Here is a 17,881-nt window from a genome sequence, read left to right as displayed (position 1 = left end):
GAAACTGAGGCAAAGTGTGGCATCAGTACTGAAATGTGTTGTGATTGCTTCGAGGAAACCGGGCCACTTGGCATGCAGTGGGATGGCGAAGGCTGAAACAAGGACAGCGTTGTCACCGGTAAACAAGGTCACCTGTATGAGGTACCAGTATAGAACCTGCGCTCATGGCTTTTGGGGCTGTCTCTGTTGTCTGGAAGCGTAGTTTGTTCATTTAACGACGCTTGGCGGCCGTCCCCGGACCTCTGCCTGGCCTGGGCCAGATGTACGTTACAGGTCGAAGGTTTGGCCTCACTAATCTGTGGCGGTTTTAGAGACTAAGATGGCGGCCAATCCCATGCAGGAAATATATTTAGTATTTTTTGTAGCAGGAGAAAGTGAAGTATGTTTGATGAATCTGTTTCTTCAAAGTCGCATCTTTTATGAATGCTTCATGAATGCTGTGTTCACTAATGTCATCTGCACAAGCCGCTTCATGTGCACGCTTTGCACGTATGAGGTCCCACGTTCAATCCCTGGTATCTCTATGACTACCCATTAGCGTAGCAGTCTCTTAATATTTTGGGGCAGTGGTGGCCTAGTGGTTAAGGAAGCGGACCCGCTAGGACAGAACAATAATACACTCCAGCACTTTCAATCACTTCAGGACTCCAGAATCTTGCACTAATTTTTTTACTTTACTTTCACTTTACACATTTGCACACCTTCAGCCTACCTGTTACCAATATTTTATATTAAAAACATAAAGGTGTAATATTTGGTTATATATGGTTATATAATATATGTTTGCAATATTTGCATATTGGTTCACTGTATACTTGCAATATTTGCAATATTGAGGTCTATAGCAGTCGCTAAATCATTTCACTGCATATCATACCATTTATGACTGTGTATGTGACAAACAAAATTTGATTCGAATTTGTAATCACTGAGCAAAGCGCCGTCCCCACACACCACTCCCCTGGGCGCCTGTCACGGCTGCCCACTGCTCGCCAAGGGTGATGGTTAAAAGCAGAGGACACATTTCATTGTGTCACCGCGTATGCTGTGCTGCAGTGTTTCACAATCACTTCACTTTCATGAGAAGCTCATTAACATGAGAAAATGAGTAAGAAGGTGTTCGGCGTAAACCTTCGTTGTCTAACATGAGACGGTGGTAAGAAGACAAGACTGTGAGATGCTGCCATCACAGCAAATCCTCTTTTTTTGCCCTTTTTTTGTTTATTAGCCCTGTGTCTTCAGTCTTGATGTAAAAAAAAAAATCCAATGCCCGTAAATGAGCAGGTGTGCCCAGACTGGTGCCTTGTAGTGCACACACACGTACGCGCAGCAACACACCCCAGTAACCGCATGCGAGTTATTTTGGACTGGGACGGTGGCTGGTCATGGTGCACAGGGGCCAGCCTGACTGGAAATGCTGACACTACCTGCTGCATGCCCCTCATGGCCCCCGGGGACCGAAGCAGGGCTCTGCGGTCATTCACAGCGGCACTACTGTATGCCGGGTCCTGTCTGGGGTCCGCCTGCTCACACAGAACAGTACAGCGCATCTGGTGCGGCACGAACTGCTTCCTTAACAGCCGCTATAGGGTGTGAAAAGGTTGCCGTGTCGGTGATAACATGAAGCGTCTCATTTTAATTTATTTATGCTGAGTAGCAATGAGAGGAGTTCGTCCTCATTTTTCTTGTGATTCATAAACTTGTGCCAAAGCTGAACATCCGTTAAGTGAGAACAACGTGAAAACGATGGAGAGGAAATCTGACCTTTAGTCCTTTGGTGCTGACAGGACTTTACATTACGAAAAAACTCACTGCATTAGTTTTCATAGTTTTTTCCATGGGCAAATTAGGAACTATTCAATGTCCAAAATAAAAATAAAACCAATGCAAATTTTTGGAACACACTGTACATACGATGCCCACTTATAAGTTATTATGAGCATTCAGGCAATATTTTAAAAAGCCAACCTTTCAGCTGCAATCTTTCTCTCTGTCAGAATATTGTTCCGAAAAACCGTGCCACGGATTTCCACCCTATACTGTACTTGTAATAGCAGGTTAAGTTAATAAATTCTAATAAAACCAGTACAGTGACATTTTTCCGAGTGTGTAGGTGGGGTCCAAATAGGATTTTAACCTAACTTTTGGGGGGGGTTTTCATTCTTTTTTTTCGAGCATCCCCCACAACAACAAAAAAAAACAAAACAAAACAGATTTTTCGTCATTTGAGACCCTCACACTATGCACGTAAACGTGCAAACATCGCGGTGCCACGGTTTTGGGAGATTATAACGACCGCGGCATCGTGTTTTAGTGATGAGATCCGAATTTGCCCCCCAGAACATCTCCGGGCACGGAGCCACCCGCCTTTAACGGGGCGCTTGGGTTACAGGTAATTATTTTGTTACCTGCCCGGACTCCTGCCGCTGCCTTCGTAAACGCCTTTTATGACGCGCATGCGCAGTCTCGCCGACGACGGTTCTGCGCCAAAGCAGGCTGGGCTTATATCAAAAATAACGATATGAAGTTGAAAGCTTGTCTGATGCAAGTCTCATCAGTCAAGCCCGAGGACAAAAATGCACGAATTTGTCCTATTTCATTCGGATTATAGTTGCCGAATAAGAAATGTGACGCTTGTCAACTATCAATCGTTACACGAAATTGAAGAATTAAACAATTGCGATTAACCACTTTATGTCTAAATAAATGAACCACTTACTGTGTAAATAAAATAATAAAAGACGCAAACTGCCCGTTGGGTTAAACCGTCCACGCAAGTTTCCTCCTCTTCAATTACCAATCGACCGTGTTCACCGAACTCCACGCGAAACCTGAAGAAACCGAGTCCGCACCAGACCAAACACCCCACGCGATCATCCCGGTTCGAAAGCAGAAAGCAACTCGGTACAGCGTTCGACTGAGTCTCCGGAGATTTAGACTTCTGACATTTGAATAATTATTGGCAGGAAAACTTGATTAGATTCGCCGCGCACCTGGACACGTGTCCAATATTTCAAAATCGCTCACACACGCACACACATATATATATTCATAATATATATTTATAATATATTCCTATGCGTTGGATACCTGCCATTTAAAAGAATTATACCTCACAAAGATCGAAAAGTCATTATTACAAAAATACGTGTTGTTTCACTTTAACGTTCCATAAAGATCTATTCTATGCTGCAGAAAATGCACATGATAATATAAAATAAATATGGCGACTGCGAAAGACTTTTTTTGTAGTGCAGAGTTGTAATGCAGACTTATTTGCTTGCTGAGGAAAATAAAAAAAGTTTTTAATGTCCCCAGCGGGCTGTCGCAACATCATGCTGCCGGAGCGACAACCGGGCCACCAGAAGGACATTTTTTTAAATCTCGCTGTTCGGCGTGAGAATCGACGAGAGGACGCGCATTGATCGCGAGCTGATCAGAATTTACGAAGAGGGGGACTTTTTATTGCAACGCTGGCCCGAAACTCGTCACTTCATTATTACAATGAAATGATTTCATTTCTTCTCGCTATTTCTGGACGAAGACTGTGCGCTCTCATGAACAGGACGTCCGGCACCGTGACCTGTTCGTTTTGAATCCCTCCGACGGCGCGTCCCCAAAAGCTGCTCCGCGTTTACAAGGCGGTATTTTACGGGGAGAGGGTCCGACACACAACAACCACAAAATTAAGCTGTTGTTTCGCGCCTTGAAGTATTTACGCACGCCGCCGCCCTCTTGGCTCGCTTTTTTTTGGCGTCTTTAGCTGCGCGGCGCGACGCGTTTGTAACTCCAGCAGGTTTATAACGCGGCGCGGTCACGACTGGGGCCAAGTTCAAGTGGCGCGGAGTGACTGGCAGCGCGCAATCAATAAATCGATCCGGGATCACCAAGCACATGAAAGGCAAACAGCATAAACCGCGCGGCGCACAAGGCCAAGGTCACCAGATAACAGGCACGGACAGCTCCTGTTTGGTCACAGTGACGCCGGTTCGTTCCCCGCAGACGCCAACGTCGGAGTCGTAAAGAAATCATTTATATAAGACAAAGCAACGTTTTACAAATGTTTTACATTTCGTGCATACATTTTAGGACTGATTAGCACAGACGCGTAAAACAACACACCCAAACACCCACCTGATTATGGATTATAATTCCGGTTCTAATTACAGAAACATCTAAAACCCAACTGGAATCATAATGTGAGGAAGATGTTTAACCCTTTATCTGTCGTTTTTTATAAAAAAAACAAAACAAAAAAGAACTGGAAATGCGCGTGTGCAACAGCTATTTTAAGTAATAAAGGAATGAAGGCCGTGGACTTTTCAGGATCCCTCTGAGCTCTCGGTGAATGATGATTGTATGTAAGCCAACTCACATGTAAATACATTATACACACTCTATATGACGTAGACACACGCACACACACACACAAGGTTGGGCCCGTGTGCCGTTAGTATAGTTTAGTAGTAGTTAGTAGTCTCAAGTGGAGAGGTGATGTTAGAACCTTCTGGAAGAGGGGAGGTGTGACTTGGTCCAGGAGAAAGGAGAGCGCAGGACTGACCTTTCCCGCATAACTCGAACACTCCCGGTCCTGTACCTGGTCTTGAACCCACGTCTCTCACACCGCCGCGCTACGCGCTCAGAGCCAGGATTTCCGCCACATCCGCATCGACGGTAACACTCACTCAACACAAACAAATAAAACTCACCCCCCCCTTCTTCTTTATTTTTTACTCCAGCCTTGCGACGAACCCGTAGCCCCGCTTTTCGTCCCGTGGATTGCGCCCCGCGCCGCGCCGTGGAAGTTGGGCCCGGACGTTTAACGAGCGGGCAGGAAGTTTCCCGGCATTTCCTGGGTACAGTAGCCTCGGCGGCGCGCTCATCCCCTCGTAACGCACAGGATTCTGGGGTCACGTGACCTCCGCCGTGCACGCAAGACGGCGGGGACGTTTTTATTTTTTTGAAAGCTATGATGTGTTCGAGCATTGGGAGACGAATCCTTGCAGATCACTTTTTTTTTTTATTTCCACGCGCTCACACGTGACTCTGTTCACCTCAAGGACCCGAAGAGATGACAGTGTTGTGGCCTTGAACTTGAGAGCGTTTGCTCAGGGTGGGACCCAACCGAGGCAGCGCGACTCATCAACAGCAGAGCCTTCTGGGAGGGCCAGACTCTCCGCTTTAAACTTGGCCTTGACCTTCAGGGCCCCGTCTGACCTGTGTGTATAAAGACAGCCCGTCTGGACTGGCTTTCGTGTGTGTGTGTGTGTGTGTGTGTGTGTGTGTGTGTGTGTGTTTTAACGAGGCGGGGAGGGATGGCATTGACACACCGGGAGAGAAAAGGTTCCTGCTTTCTTCTCTAAATATCTCCCACAGTCAGTTGTGTTCTGTTCCACGTTACAGCCTTCGCTTATCACTCACCCCCATAAAGACGCGCCGCGTTTATCCCGCACAGTTCAATTCACGCGAAATATGTTTCAATCTCGAACACTGCGACAAAAATAATAATAACAATAAATAAGAATAATAATAAATAAGCCTTTGTCCCACTTGAGGTGTTTGTGGACGAACTCCCACTTGGGTGACTCGGGTCTACCCTGAAAAAAGGTTTCAGGTCTTTCTAGACACTTTCATATGTTTTTTTCTCGTCAATATTTCAGAAAAAAATATCTAATTTAGATCTATATATGGTCAGGAACAGCAATTACATTTATAGATTGGCTTATAACACACATTTATTGTATCCTTACCTTTAGCGGATTTTTTAAAAGTACATCATTTTTGACAAACCCACGTCGAATGTGTGAAAAAATATCATTACAATTCTTTTTTACGGCTACGTAATTTTTTTTTAAGTCATGCATCTGGCCTGGACGGTTATTAGGGCTTTAAAAGTGTCTGAACTATAGAGAAATATTCCGATTTTAGACCACCTACGTAAATTTTCCAGGCCGAATCGCGTGTGCTGACTGACGCTCTTCACTTTCCCCTATTTATTGTTGCCCGAGCAATACAGAGAGAGAGAGAATCTGCTCCAAAAAAACTAGATAATAAAATGAAATATGTAAACTTTTTTAATTTTCAGTTTTTTTACATGAGTCCGGTCTACGTGATCCGTGGAAAGGTCTTGTTCTGTTGAAATATATTATCGACAATTTATTGATATAATAGTTTGTAACATATTATGAGCAACGAGGTCTTGTGCCTTCTCCTGGTGTCGGTACCGTCCGATTCTGCACCGATTCGCGTGTCCCTCCGTCCCGCTCGTCACGGTTTTCTGTTGTGCACGTCACGTGACCCGCGGCCCGCCCAATCGGATCGCGGCCCTGCGGATACAAGAGCGCTGCGTCAAAAGCGCCGTGGGATGTAACCGAGTGTCCGGCGCCGGACTCCGGGACTCTCCGCGGGCGCGCTCGGCGTGATATGACCACCTCCCTGGTCCTGAATCCTCGCTGGCCGGACACTGTGATGTTTGTGTATGAGAACAACCTGGATGAGCTGAACAAGAACATGGAGGGCTTGGTCGGGGGCGGCAATTTCGCGGCCAACCAGTGCAGGAACCTGATGGCCCACTCTGCCTTGGGGGGTCACCCCTCCGGCCTGGTCCACGGCTCCGGCTACTCCGCGGTGGACGTGCCCGGCTCGGCCTCCGGCGACGGCGGCAAGCAGTGCGCGCCCTGCCCGGCGGTCCCGCCGAGCTCCTCCACCGGCCCTCTACCCTACGGGTACTTCGGCAACGGCTACTACCCCTGCAGGATGGGGCGGGGCTCCCTCAAGTCCTGCACGCAGCCCGGGACGCTCAGCTACTCCGCGGAGAAGTACATGGACACGCCGGTCACGTCCGAAGAGTACCCGAGCCGGGCCAAGGAGTTCGCCTTCTACCACGGATACCCGAGCCCCTACCAGTCGATGGCGAGCTACCTGGACGTGTCGGTGGTGCAGACCCTGGGCTCGGCGGAGCCGCGCCACGACACCCTGCTGCCGATGGACGGCTACCAGCCGTGGGCGCTCACGAACGGCTGGGGCGGCCAGATGTACTGTTCCAAGGAGCAGAGCCAGGCTGGGCATCTGTGGAAGTCCGCGCTTGCAGGTATATATGTAAAAAAAAAAAATATATATATATATATATATACATACATATATAATAAAATAGATTAAAATGCATTTTTAAAAAGACAAAATTAATACAATACAAAATAATAATAATATGAGTGGACCACAGCAACGAAAGTTCTCGGCTTTTCATTGCTCCCCTCATTCGTTCCAGATGTGGTGGCCCACCAGCACGACGGCAGCTCCTTCCGCCGCAGCCGGAAGAAGAGGATACCGTACACGAAGGTGCAGCTGAAGGAGCTGGAGAAAGAGTACGCGGCCAACAAGTTCATCACCAAGGACAAGCGGAGGAAGATCTCGGCCGTCACCAACCTGTCCGAGAGGCAGATCACCATCTGGTTTCAGAACAGGAGGGTCAAGGAGAAGAAGTTCGTGGCAAAAGTGAAGAGCAGCGCGTCGTAGGCCGATTCCGATCCAGACTCTGTTGTCGTTTCCCCCCCCTTCTTCTTCGCCGTCTTCATCTTCCTCCGAGACTTAAAACTGAACGAAAGAAAAACGTCCACGTGGCGCCTTTTTTTTTTTTTTTTTTACCCCGTCCGGGAGTTTCGGGGCTCCGTCCTGCTCTCCGGCCCCACGCAGTCGCATTTACTAACATTAAAACATTTTTAAAAAGTGACCGTAGACGGATTCGGAATGTCCACGGGCGGCTTTTGTATATATACAGCATGTGCCTGCGCTTTTTACACGGACTCCACGGCATCCCAGTGTTAGACGTGTCAGTGTTGTTGTTGCTGCAGTAGTTTAGAATCTCTCTCTCTCCCCCTCTCTCTCTTTCTATCCATATATATAATATAAATATATATAAATATATATGACGCTGTCAATCGTATCCATCATTTGTCCGTAACGACTGTAAAACCCCATGGAAGCATAACGCCATGTTTAATAAATTGTTTTTAATCTCACGACGCTCGTTATGAAGTGCAATTAAAGAGAAGTCGGTTCACTTGTTTTTCTACGTTCCACAGATATGTTTTGTCAAAATTGAGCTGAATTGATTCTTCTGGAACATTCTGTTTTTTTTTACAACTGGTGTCTAAAATACGTTGTATTTGTACGACGTTGTTTTTACGTGCGTTAAGAAAGTCGAACGCGTTTCCTACTCGAACTCGGAAATGCGCGACGGCGACGTTTAACACCGCCACGGACAGGCTCTGAGACGCCGCGGTTCTTCGTCGATAATCCGGGTCGTTAGACGCGGGGAATGTGCCACGGACCCCAGTGTTGACCTTGACCTTGAGAGGCTCGCGCCGGCGTGACGTGGGGTGCTGCGCCTTTTCGTCCTTCGCCAGTGAGTGGGTAGCCATGTGCGCCGGGCGCGTTTTATCTCGGATGAAGAAACGGGGGCCGGTTCACGCTGGTGTCGCTCCGGGCGTCGCGGGGTGAAATTCTGTCACATCAGCACCCCCATCCTCGCTTTGTCCTTCAGGTCGAAGCCGGCGCGCCACCGACAACAGGCCGCAGTTTTCCAACCTGAATTCAGAACTTTTCTTTAGAAGCAGGGTGGACGTATGCGTCGCATACGTAAAGACGTCAACACGTCGATCGACGTAGGTCACAGTCGGGGTCTGCGTCTTAAAATTTGCCGCGCACGATAACTTAAAACAACACAAAATGCAGAAATGAACGGCGCTTCATAACGGCGCTTATAATACGTTGTACATCTGGGACCCTCGTTACATAAACCGACCCTCCGCGGGACAACGCGGGCCAGTAAAGTCTGGACGGCCTTCCTTCCACTTGTAGTTAACATTGAACTTGACAAAAGCGTCCTAACAAACGGCCCGTCTGCGCCGTGTTTACACTGAGATTTAATGGTACAGGCTCTCCAAAGACAGAAAGAAAGAAAGAAAGAAAGAAAGAAAGAAAGAAAGAAAGAAAGAAAGAAAGAAAGCGCGCAACAAGCGCCTCGTCCGGCAACACGACATAGATAGATAGATAGATAGATAGATAGATAGATAGATAGATAGATAGATAGATAGATAGATAGATAGATAGATAGATAGATAGATAGATAGATAAGAAAGACCATGTTTTTGCACCCTTGGCAACACCGCTATTCCAAACCACCACCAAACGAGCGGGTTTATTAAATACCTGATAAAATAAATCCTGTGTTTTTTTTGGTCGCGAAAAGGCGAGTTACGGGGTCAGTTTTGATGTTTTATTAAATGGATAATATGACGCGAAGACGTATCCGTTCGTACATAAATAAACAGTCCAATTGGGCAAAATAAAATATTGGGCTAAGCGCCCTGGCCGGCACGCGCACATTTCCCCGCGGCGTGGGGTGGTAGTAGCCTAGTGGGTAACACACTCGCCTATGAACAAGAAGACCCGGGTTCGAATCCCACTTACTACCATTGTGTCCCTGAGCAAGACACTTAACCCTAAATTGCTCCAGGGGGTGGACTGTCCCTGTAACTACTGATTGTAAGTCGCTCTGGATAAGGGCGTCTGCCAAATGCCTTAAATGTAATGTAAATGTAAATGCGTGGGCTCTGACGCGGATAAATCACGCCACGCTAACGCGCTGAGATCCGCGCCCTGCGCATCGGCGTTGAAATCTAAAGCACGTCTCCGTCTCCCAGTGCGCCTGGTCATGGGGGGTTTCGAGGTCTGTCCCTCAAGTTCACGTCCAGCAGACCCTGCTGCACCACCCCTCCCCCTCCAAACACACACATACAAACACACACACACACACACACACACACACATCCGCTGTGCGGACCGCCCCTCACCCACGTCTGCGTTTCGGACAGTCCTTTGTTACTCAGAGGACTTTGCAGTTGAACTTGAGACATCTTGTAAACAATAAGTAGTCTGGCCTCTGTCTGGACGGATGGTGGTGGTCAATGGACCTGCGGCGAGAAGGAAGAAGAGGGAACGACCCCCAGACTCCCACGCACGCGGCCCCCAACGTTGCGAACCAATTCATTTTACTCTTTTACATCTGCTCAATGTAAACAGTCACCATAGGTTATTTTATTAACGGTCAATATGAAGACAAAAAACTGATAGCATGCCATCTAATACAAACTTAAAACAATTTAAAACACGGCATATTTACATGCTTTGCATCAATATGTACAATATTGGAAAATATTCAGGCTGCTTATAAATATGTACATCACAATGTCTTTGGAATTCCCTAGAATTAGAAATATTAGTATATATCCATAAATATCCAACACTAGGACTAACACTAACTATATGTATAGTTGTATATATAGTTGTTTGTGCAGAAAATTTGTTTTTGAAGACTGTTAGAGAAGATTAATATGGAAATATTGCTGCACCTTTGTCTACAGGCCGGTGAACGACATCTGCAGATCAGTCGGTTCAACGCGGCTACGGTACCACGGGGCTGGGGACCTTCGGCCACCCGTTCGATGCAGCGCGGTAATTATTAATTAAGGAAACGGAATGGCAGCAGAAAAAAAATTACTACAAATTAATAAAGTTACAAAATTATTCAGAATAATTAACCAATCCACACCAATAACACAATAAAGACCTACACAAACTAGGCTTCGTGTCGAGATACAATCATTCAATATATGATCGAATACGGTTAATAATGTAAATAAGATGCATTTGTCCAGTGTTTATCATTTAAGCCACCATGACACCATTTAGAGTTCTGAGCAGAAGTTTTAGTCATGAAACCGATTTTTTCATCTTCCCAACAGCAACTCTGAAATAGTCCAAGAAAAGACGGAATTGTAAAAAAAAAGAAAGCACAATTTAATAATGGCGATCATTTCATGTTGCTATGTAGAGACGGAAATGGGACCAAAAAAAAAAAGGTCCGCGACGAACATTTTCGGCAAATCAGTCTTTGACCACGTTTACAGATCTGCTCACTGGCCTGTATTGGTGCCCAGTGCTGAATACATGAGCCAGAGGGACCCAGTGAGGATCGAGGTGCGTGTGGGGGGGGACACCGACTTGGACCCACCTGAGAAGAAAACCCAAACCAAAGCGTTGTTGAGAAGACCGCGCCAGTAAAATCACCAAAACTATTGGCAGGCGAACGCACAAGTCATGTGTGAAATTTTACGGGCCGCTACAGTTATGCCGACCTTATAAATGGAACCAGTGTTTTTTATATATATATTTCTTGAAATAATGAACGCACCGATTGCGCGCTGCGTGTTCGGATGAGCGGCTGGCCGCGTCCCGACGTCTGTGGGTGTGGCCCGTGGGTGACAACCCCCCCCCCTCCCCTCCAAACACCTGGACGCGCGGTGGATGTGCTCCAGATGTGTCGCGCCCGTGGGCTCATGCGCCCCGGTGCCCTCCGCGAGACAAAGGCGAGGCCGGAGTCGGGGCTCAATTGACCCCAAGGCCCGCACCGTGACGTGGGTGGTTTCTCGACACCTCCACCTTCGAGCACGAGCCCCTCGGGCCACGACTGGAGGGTCGCCGGGCGCGCAGGGCGACGGCGAAGGTCGCAGCCTGTGTCGGCGTCGCCGACCCAGATGAGTTCGTTTCTGGAGGGAGACCGACTCGGCCAACGTGAAACTGATGCGTATAAATAATCTTATAAATAAAAAAAGGCCGTGCAATCTACATGAATACCAAACTAGATTTTATTGTTAAAAATAAAGTGCGCATAAGTGTACACTGCACTTTATGTACATTCTCTATAGGATTTAGATTTTTTGGCCAAGTTATTGTACTGCACATTGTTCATCTTTACATACTTATAGACCTATGTACGTTCATACATATATTTATACTCGGTATATAAATGTATTTATTTATAAACAGTATAAACATATTTCATCCTTACACATTGTGGTTGTTTTTTGTTGTTTTCTTCTACTCTGTACATGAGAGACACCATCTACCGGAATCAAAGTCATTGGCCAATAAACACGATTCTGATTCTGTTGTACACAATTATTTTTTAAATGACAAAAGTTACCATAACAACTTTAAAGCTTTAAATAGTGGTCTGTAATAATAATAATTATTGTTATTCTGATGTAATAATAATAATAAGAATAATAATTAACATTGTGTTTTTAATGTACAACTCGACTACCAGCATTAAATATGAACATGCAGGTATTTTTGTTCATCACGTGACGGTGGGTATCTGTGCTTTTTAAATGCACGTTTTCGTTAATTAAGATATTTAAACGCGCGCATGATGCAGCCTGTAAAGCGGTTGTATGAAAAAAAATGTAATTGCTCTGTTTGATATGAATCCATCACGCCAGCCCTCACTTGGGGGGTTGGGTTCATAATCCGTGGAAAGTCGCTCGTGCGCCACCATCTGTCGACACGCCGACATTACACTGCATGGAATGCTGAGGACTGAAGAATGAATTTAAAATCAGACTTGAGAATAATTCGCACGAAACAGGGATGTGTGGGGACTTTAGATGTGTGTGTGTGTGTGTGTGTGTGTGTGTGTGTGAGACCTTTAGGCCTCTCACAGACTGGGGCAAATTCGGACCGTTTTACCCTTCGCCGAACAACAAGGTCACTCCGGATCTCAGAGACAAGCCGGATTTTTACGACCCCGAAAAGCCGGCGGTCTCTCAGTGACGACACCAGGCTGGTTTTACAGGAAGTCCCTTTATTGAACGGTTCTCGCTCTGATAGGCACCTGGGACTCAGGGCGTGTGTTCCCCAACTTAATTGTCTGTTGGCGGCAATAAAAAGTCGCTGAAATACACAACAATAAAAGACCTGAGCCATGCCCAGCGGTAAAGCCTGCTTGCCCGGTTTCATATAGAAATGAAATGGGAATGAAGGGGTGCTGGAAATTGCTTGGCCTGGCCGAGAGATCCTCCTATTGTGCTGAGGTGACGATTTCTTTTAACAAACGCGAGTGAAGCAAAAAGTCTGAAATGATGACTCCATGCGTTCAGAATCAGTTTGTTTGTGGGTTGAATATATTTAAAAACGGTGTGTGTATGTGTGTGTATATCTCTTACAGCGCATATTCACTGTAAACTGGTCCTCTATCATAATTCACCAGTTTAGTAAATGAAAACGGTATTTAAACATTCTTCAGGCAGCTTACTGGTTACCAGGTTGGAATTTTTTTTTTCGAATTTAAAGAGGTTTTAGCGCTTACGTCAGAGTCACGTGTACGGAAACAACTCCTGGCCATCTGGGTAAAGAAGATCTAGAAATAAGAGCAGCGACTATTCGTTGTGAATTCATATGTAGTGACGGACTGTAAATCTGAAGAGTTGAAAAGGAAGCATCTTTATTTTTCTGTCTTGGTTGTCTTAGGTTGTCAAAGGACAAGCACATTTCTAAAACCAAATATGTTGAGTGGACATCGTCGAGCTTGGATATTTTATAGTCTTGAGTTTTATTTAAATTTGACAATTGGACATTGTCGCCATCTAGCGTACTAGGGCAGGTAGAACAAACAGTTGTGTGTGTAATTACAACACTCCTGTAGTCTGCTTCTGGTTTTTGCCTTTTTCTGAATAAAAAAAGTTATTTTTGACTTTGTGGAAGAAAAACTTAGACAAAGTGTCTAATAATCAAATTTTCAAGATAATTGTTGTTAAAGCGTTCATAAAATGAATCGATTTAATACGAATCAGTTGGATCCAAATTTAATCTTAAAATTAAATAAAGGTCAAAGGTTATAAAAGTAATTTACAAAGCCAAGATCCTGCATTGTTTAAATCATTGGTCAGCCAAAGTGCGGGATGTTTCAGAAATGATTATCATTTTATTATTACTGAACTTCAAAAATCTAAATCTAAATCAAAAATCAAAACTAATAGTTTATATATATAAACACTGACCTATAAACATCTGCCCTTGCTAGTATGTGGAGACTAGGCTGTGTGGAAAGGTTGAGGTGCGTCTTCACCTCGACTATGAGCCTTTACCACCATCTAGTGGACAATATTGGTAGTACACTGCTGGCAGAAAAAAAATAAACGAAGGGTATATTAGTTAAACTTAAATGTGTTGCAAAAGGTTTGCTGAGTGATATGTGCACCTTCTCTGTCATCACTCATTACACTGCAAACAGTGGGCTCAGATTCAAGAGGACACCTTGTTTATACAGTGTCACAAAAAAATGAGTACACACTTCACATTCTTGTAAATATTTTATTAAATTCTTTATTGGGACAATATTAAAGACAAAGACACTTTGACACAACGTAAAGTAGCCTGTGTACAGCTTGTATAACAGTGTACATTGGCTGTCCCCTCAAAATAACTAAACACAGACATTAAGACCATTCGACACACACTGCAACAATGTTGTCCCAGAAAGACACGTCTTCTAAATATTATGCAACAGAAAACCCACAAACAGTTTGCTGAAGACATAGAGAACCAAGGACATGGATTGAATGGATTCCATGCCCTGTGGTCTGAGGAGACCAAGATAAATTTAGTTGGTTCAGAGCGTATGTGGCGGCAACCAGGTGAGGAGAACAAAGACAAGTGTGCCTTGCCTACAGTAGAGCTTGGTTGTGGGAGTGTCATGGTTTGGGGGCTGCATGAGTGCTGAATATGAATAACAACATATTCTGTGACACACTGAAGCAGAGCATGATCCCCTCCCTTTGGAAACTGGGCTGCAGGGCAGAATGCAACCTTGTCTGCAGACGACGCACTCGACCCTCTCCCACCTCGACAAAAAAGACACCTACTCCAGAATGCTGTTTATCGACTTCAGCTCAGCATTCAATACTGTCATCCCTCAGAAGCTTGTAATGGAGTTGGACCTGCTGGGAATAAGCTCTCCACTCTGCAGCTGGATCTCGGACTTCCTAACAGACATACCTCAGTTTGTGTCTATAGGAAATAACACCTCCAAGGTGAGTTACTACCATTGTGTCCCTGAGCAAGACACTCAACCCTAAGTTGCTCCAGGGGGACTGTCCTTGCAACTCCTGACTGTAAGTTGCTATGGATAAGGGCGTCTGATAAATGCTGTAAATGTAAATGTAAAGGTGGAGCAGCACAAGGTCTTCTAACATCCACCAGCACCGTCATGTTGCCTTGGAGGAGGATTCAAGTGGAAACCTGTGGAAATCTAGTAAACTTGGTTGCCACACAAAAAATTGACACTATGGGCACAATTTGGACATTTTCACCAGTGGTTTGGACCTTAATGACAGCAAATCTGCTTTACATTGTTTCAAAGTGTCATGTCAGTCATGTCCTAAGGAAAGATAAAATAAAATACCTATCCACAACCGTGATCCATGTAATTCTAAGAAAGTCAAATTATTCCGATTATCCATCAGCGACTGCTGCGTCAGATACAAGCAACATCTTCTATACCCCCTTTAATGGTTCATACATTTCATGCAACTGTAAAAGCCTCTTGAAGGGATCAAATATTCCTGCCAGCCAAGGGGAATTTGTGTAAAGCCCAGATGGCAGACTGGATGTAATTCTAGGTGAGGTGCTGCTAATGTAAAAAAAAAAAAAAAAAAAAAACGTGCTCATGATTTGCGATCTTACTATAAATCTCGCAATACTTTAGTGCATCCCATATGAAAAACATCAGCCAACGTCTCAATGTTCTGTCGTCCCGCTGAGCTGAATCTCCAGAGATTTGCAGGCCTCACCCCATCAATCACAAAAAGAGCAAGAATGCTGGTTCTGTGAAACCTTTTACTTAAACGAGTTTGAACAATAAAAAAAAAGCATAAAAGCTTCTATATGAAGATTTCATGTTTGTTTCCCATAAGTGTTTCAAATATAAAAACAGCTCCTCTAATGTCATTTTTGTGCTGATGCCCTCTGCTGGATCCATCTGTTTGCTGCCTGGTGTCTGTCTACAGTCATTTTCTGAATAGTGTCACCTTTTCCCACAATTCTTGAGGGCTGCAGAGTGGTGCAGCGACTAGTGCCGTGCCCTCACACCTCCAGGGCTGAAGTTTTAATTCAAGGAGGTTGCCCCCCCCCCCCCCCCCCCCCCCCCCCCCCCCCCCCCCCCTGTAGGTGGCTGTAGGTGTGAGGGTGAGAGCGAATGGAATGTGTGACCTGTGGTGGCTTGTTGGTCCCACCATGTGGGTCCCTGCCCTGTATCCAGCATCCCGCGATGAGCTCCGCACTTTGACCCACTGCAGATTAAATGGCTCTTGAAACTGAGCAAGTGTTTTGTTAATGAAATGTTTTTTTTTTTTTTTCAACAGATCCCAGATGTGCATGACAAGGTTTTTATATGCGTTGACACACAGGCAGGCTTCTTTACTAAAGTGTCTACATCGCCATATGGTGTTCATTTCAGCTCAAAAGGGAAAAATCTAAAATCCAATGTTATAAATACATAGGCTTTGTGAGAGCAATGGCACTTGCCTAGACCCAGACTGAATAGTAGAATAGTAGAGTAGGGGGCAGGATACTTGTCCTGGCCCTTAAATTGTCAACAGGATCATTCCGCCCTCCTTTTTGGAACCAAGGCTGACCCACATGACTAATTCTGTAGAAAAAGACTTGCTGTAGAGGATCCATGCAGCAGCAGGTCCACAGATCGGAGTATCAGAGAGTCTCTGATGGTCAGATGAGGCGGAGCTTGGCCAGCATGAAAGTGAAAGTGAAGTGATTGTCATTGGGAAACACTGCAGCACAGCACACGATGACACAACGTCAACCTTCTGATTACGGGGCTGCTTCCAACACTGCCACAAGTATGACATCTCAGTTCCTCTGGAACATTTAATGTCCTTCACTCATGTGAATGATAAGATTTTGTCCTACTACAAAAATACTAAATAGGGCTCTTGCATTGGTTTCTTCAAAATGGTTTGATCTTAGTCTCCATAACCGGCTCAAAGTAGGTGTGTCAAAACCGTTGACTGCTAGTGCACATCTGGAATACTCTGGCTAAACATCACTTGCATATCAATAATTGCAGACATTTCCGAGACAAATTCAGAATTTGCTCTCTTAAAACAATATCTAAAGTTCTAACAGTTGTTTTATAGATCTTTGCACAGATCAGCAAACCATGTTACAGGTTTTCCTACTCTCCATAAGTTTTGTTTTAATGTCTGCCCTCCAGTTGTGAAAATGAAAGAAGATGCAACTTTCATGACTTTCAAAGAAACTTTAAGCAACAAATAATCTCAGGCCAATAACAGACATTTAAGGTTGTGACTGATTGGTGTAATGTAATATAGTATTTATTAGTACATAATAATTTACAGATATAGATTTGACATGTGATCCCACATTTACATGTTCTGTGTGTAGAATCAAAAAGCAAATGTTCTACTGTGGTTTTGAGCCATCTTATTGGGTTATGTGACAGAAAAGAAAATCTTTGAACCCACTGAGAACTGAAATGTGTTTGTATAGTCTTGTGTTATTCTAGCGTAGTTCAATTTTTTTCATCACCATGACAGGAAAAGTCAATACAGATAAAAAATTATTGTGTTCACATATCCAGCCCTACTAGAGCCAACAGTGTTGTTATGTTGTCCACGTAAACTCAGCAAAATCCATGCAGTTCAGCAAACTCTTGGTCATGAAACAAATCAGCTGATTCAAACGTGATTTCATTATCATGGTTCCAGTTCATTATGCAAGTGGGCACAACTTTCTTTGTATTTCGGATCTTCCCAATGTTTTTTTTAATTTGCTACGCTTTTTGTGTTGAGGTCAAACATGAAGTACTTGATGAAGAATTTTACAAAAGCTAGAATGTGTAATATTGTGAAAAAGTTATTTGCATGAAATGCACATATTATTTACATGTAAATGGTTTACAAAAGCAAACAGTAAATGCCCAAACACTTTGTTGAACTGTGCT

General features: G+C 44.7%; 1 protein-coding gene across 1 annotated transcript; it reads left to right on the top strand.

Moving 5' to 3' along the window:
• The first annotated feature begins 6,423 nt into the window (after positions 1-6,423).
• On the top strand, positions 6,424-7,515 carry LOC114793421 (homeobox protein Hox-B13a-like). Its single transcript, XM_028985163.1, has 2 exons — positions 6,424-7,090; positions 7,268-7,515. The coding sequence occupies exons 1-2, from the start codon at positions 6,424-6,426 to the stop codon at positions 7,513-7,515; spliced, it is 915 nt and encodes a 304-aa protein (XP_028840996.1).
• The last annotated feature ends 10,366 nt before the right edge of the window (positions 7,516-17,881 follow it).

This window comes from Denticeps clupeoides, chromosome 7 (genome assembly GCF_900700375.1).
Source record: "Denticeps clupeoides chromosome 7, fDenClu1.1, whole genome shotgun sequence".
Taxonomy (NCBI): Eukaryota; Metazoa; Chordata; class Actinopteri; order Clupeiformes; family Denticipitidae; genus Denticeps; species Denticeps clupeoides.
The sequence above is the reverse complement of the archived record's forward strand: the minus strand, read 5'-3'. Positions and strand labels throughout refer to the sequence as shown.

Excerpts from the sequence above, each read along its gene's own strand:
- LOC114793421 (XM_028985163.1), top strand. The coding sequence starts at position 6,424 with ATGACCACCTCCCTGGTCCTGAATCCTCGCTGGCCGGACACTGTGATG. Across the intron at positions 7,091-7,267 it reads GTGGAAGTCCGCGCTTGCAG|ATGTGGTGGCCCACCAGCAC; the intron begins GTATATATGTAA and ends CATTCGTTCCAG.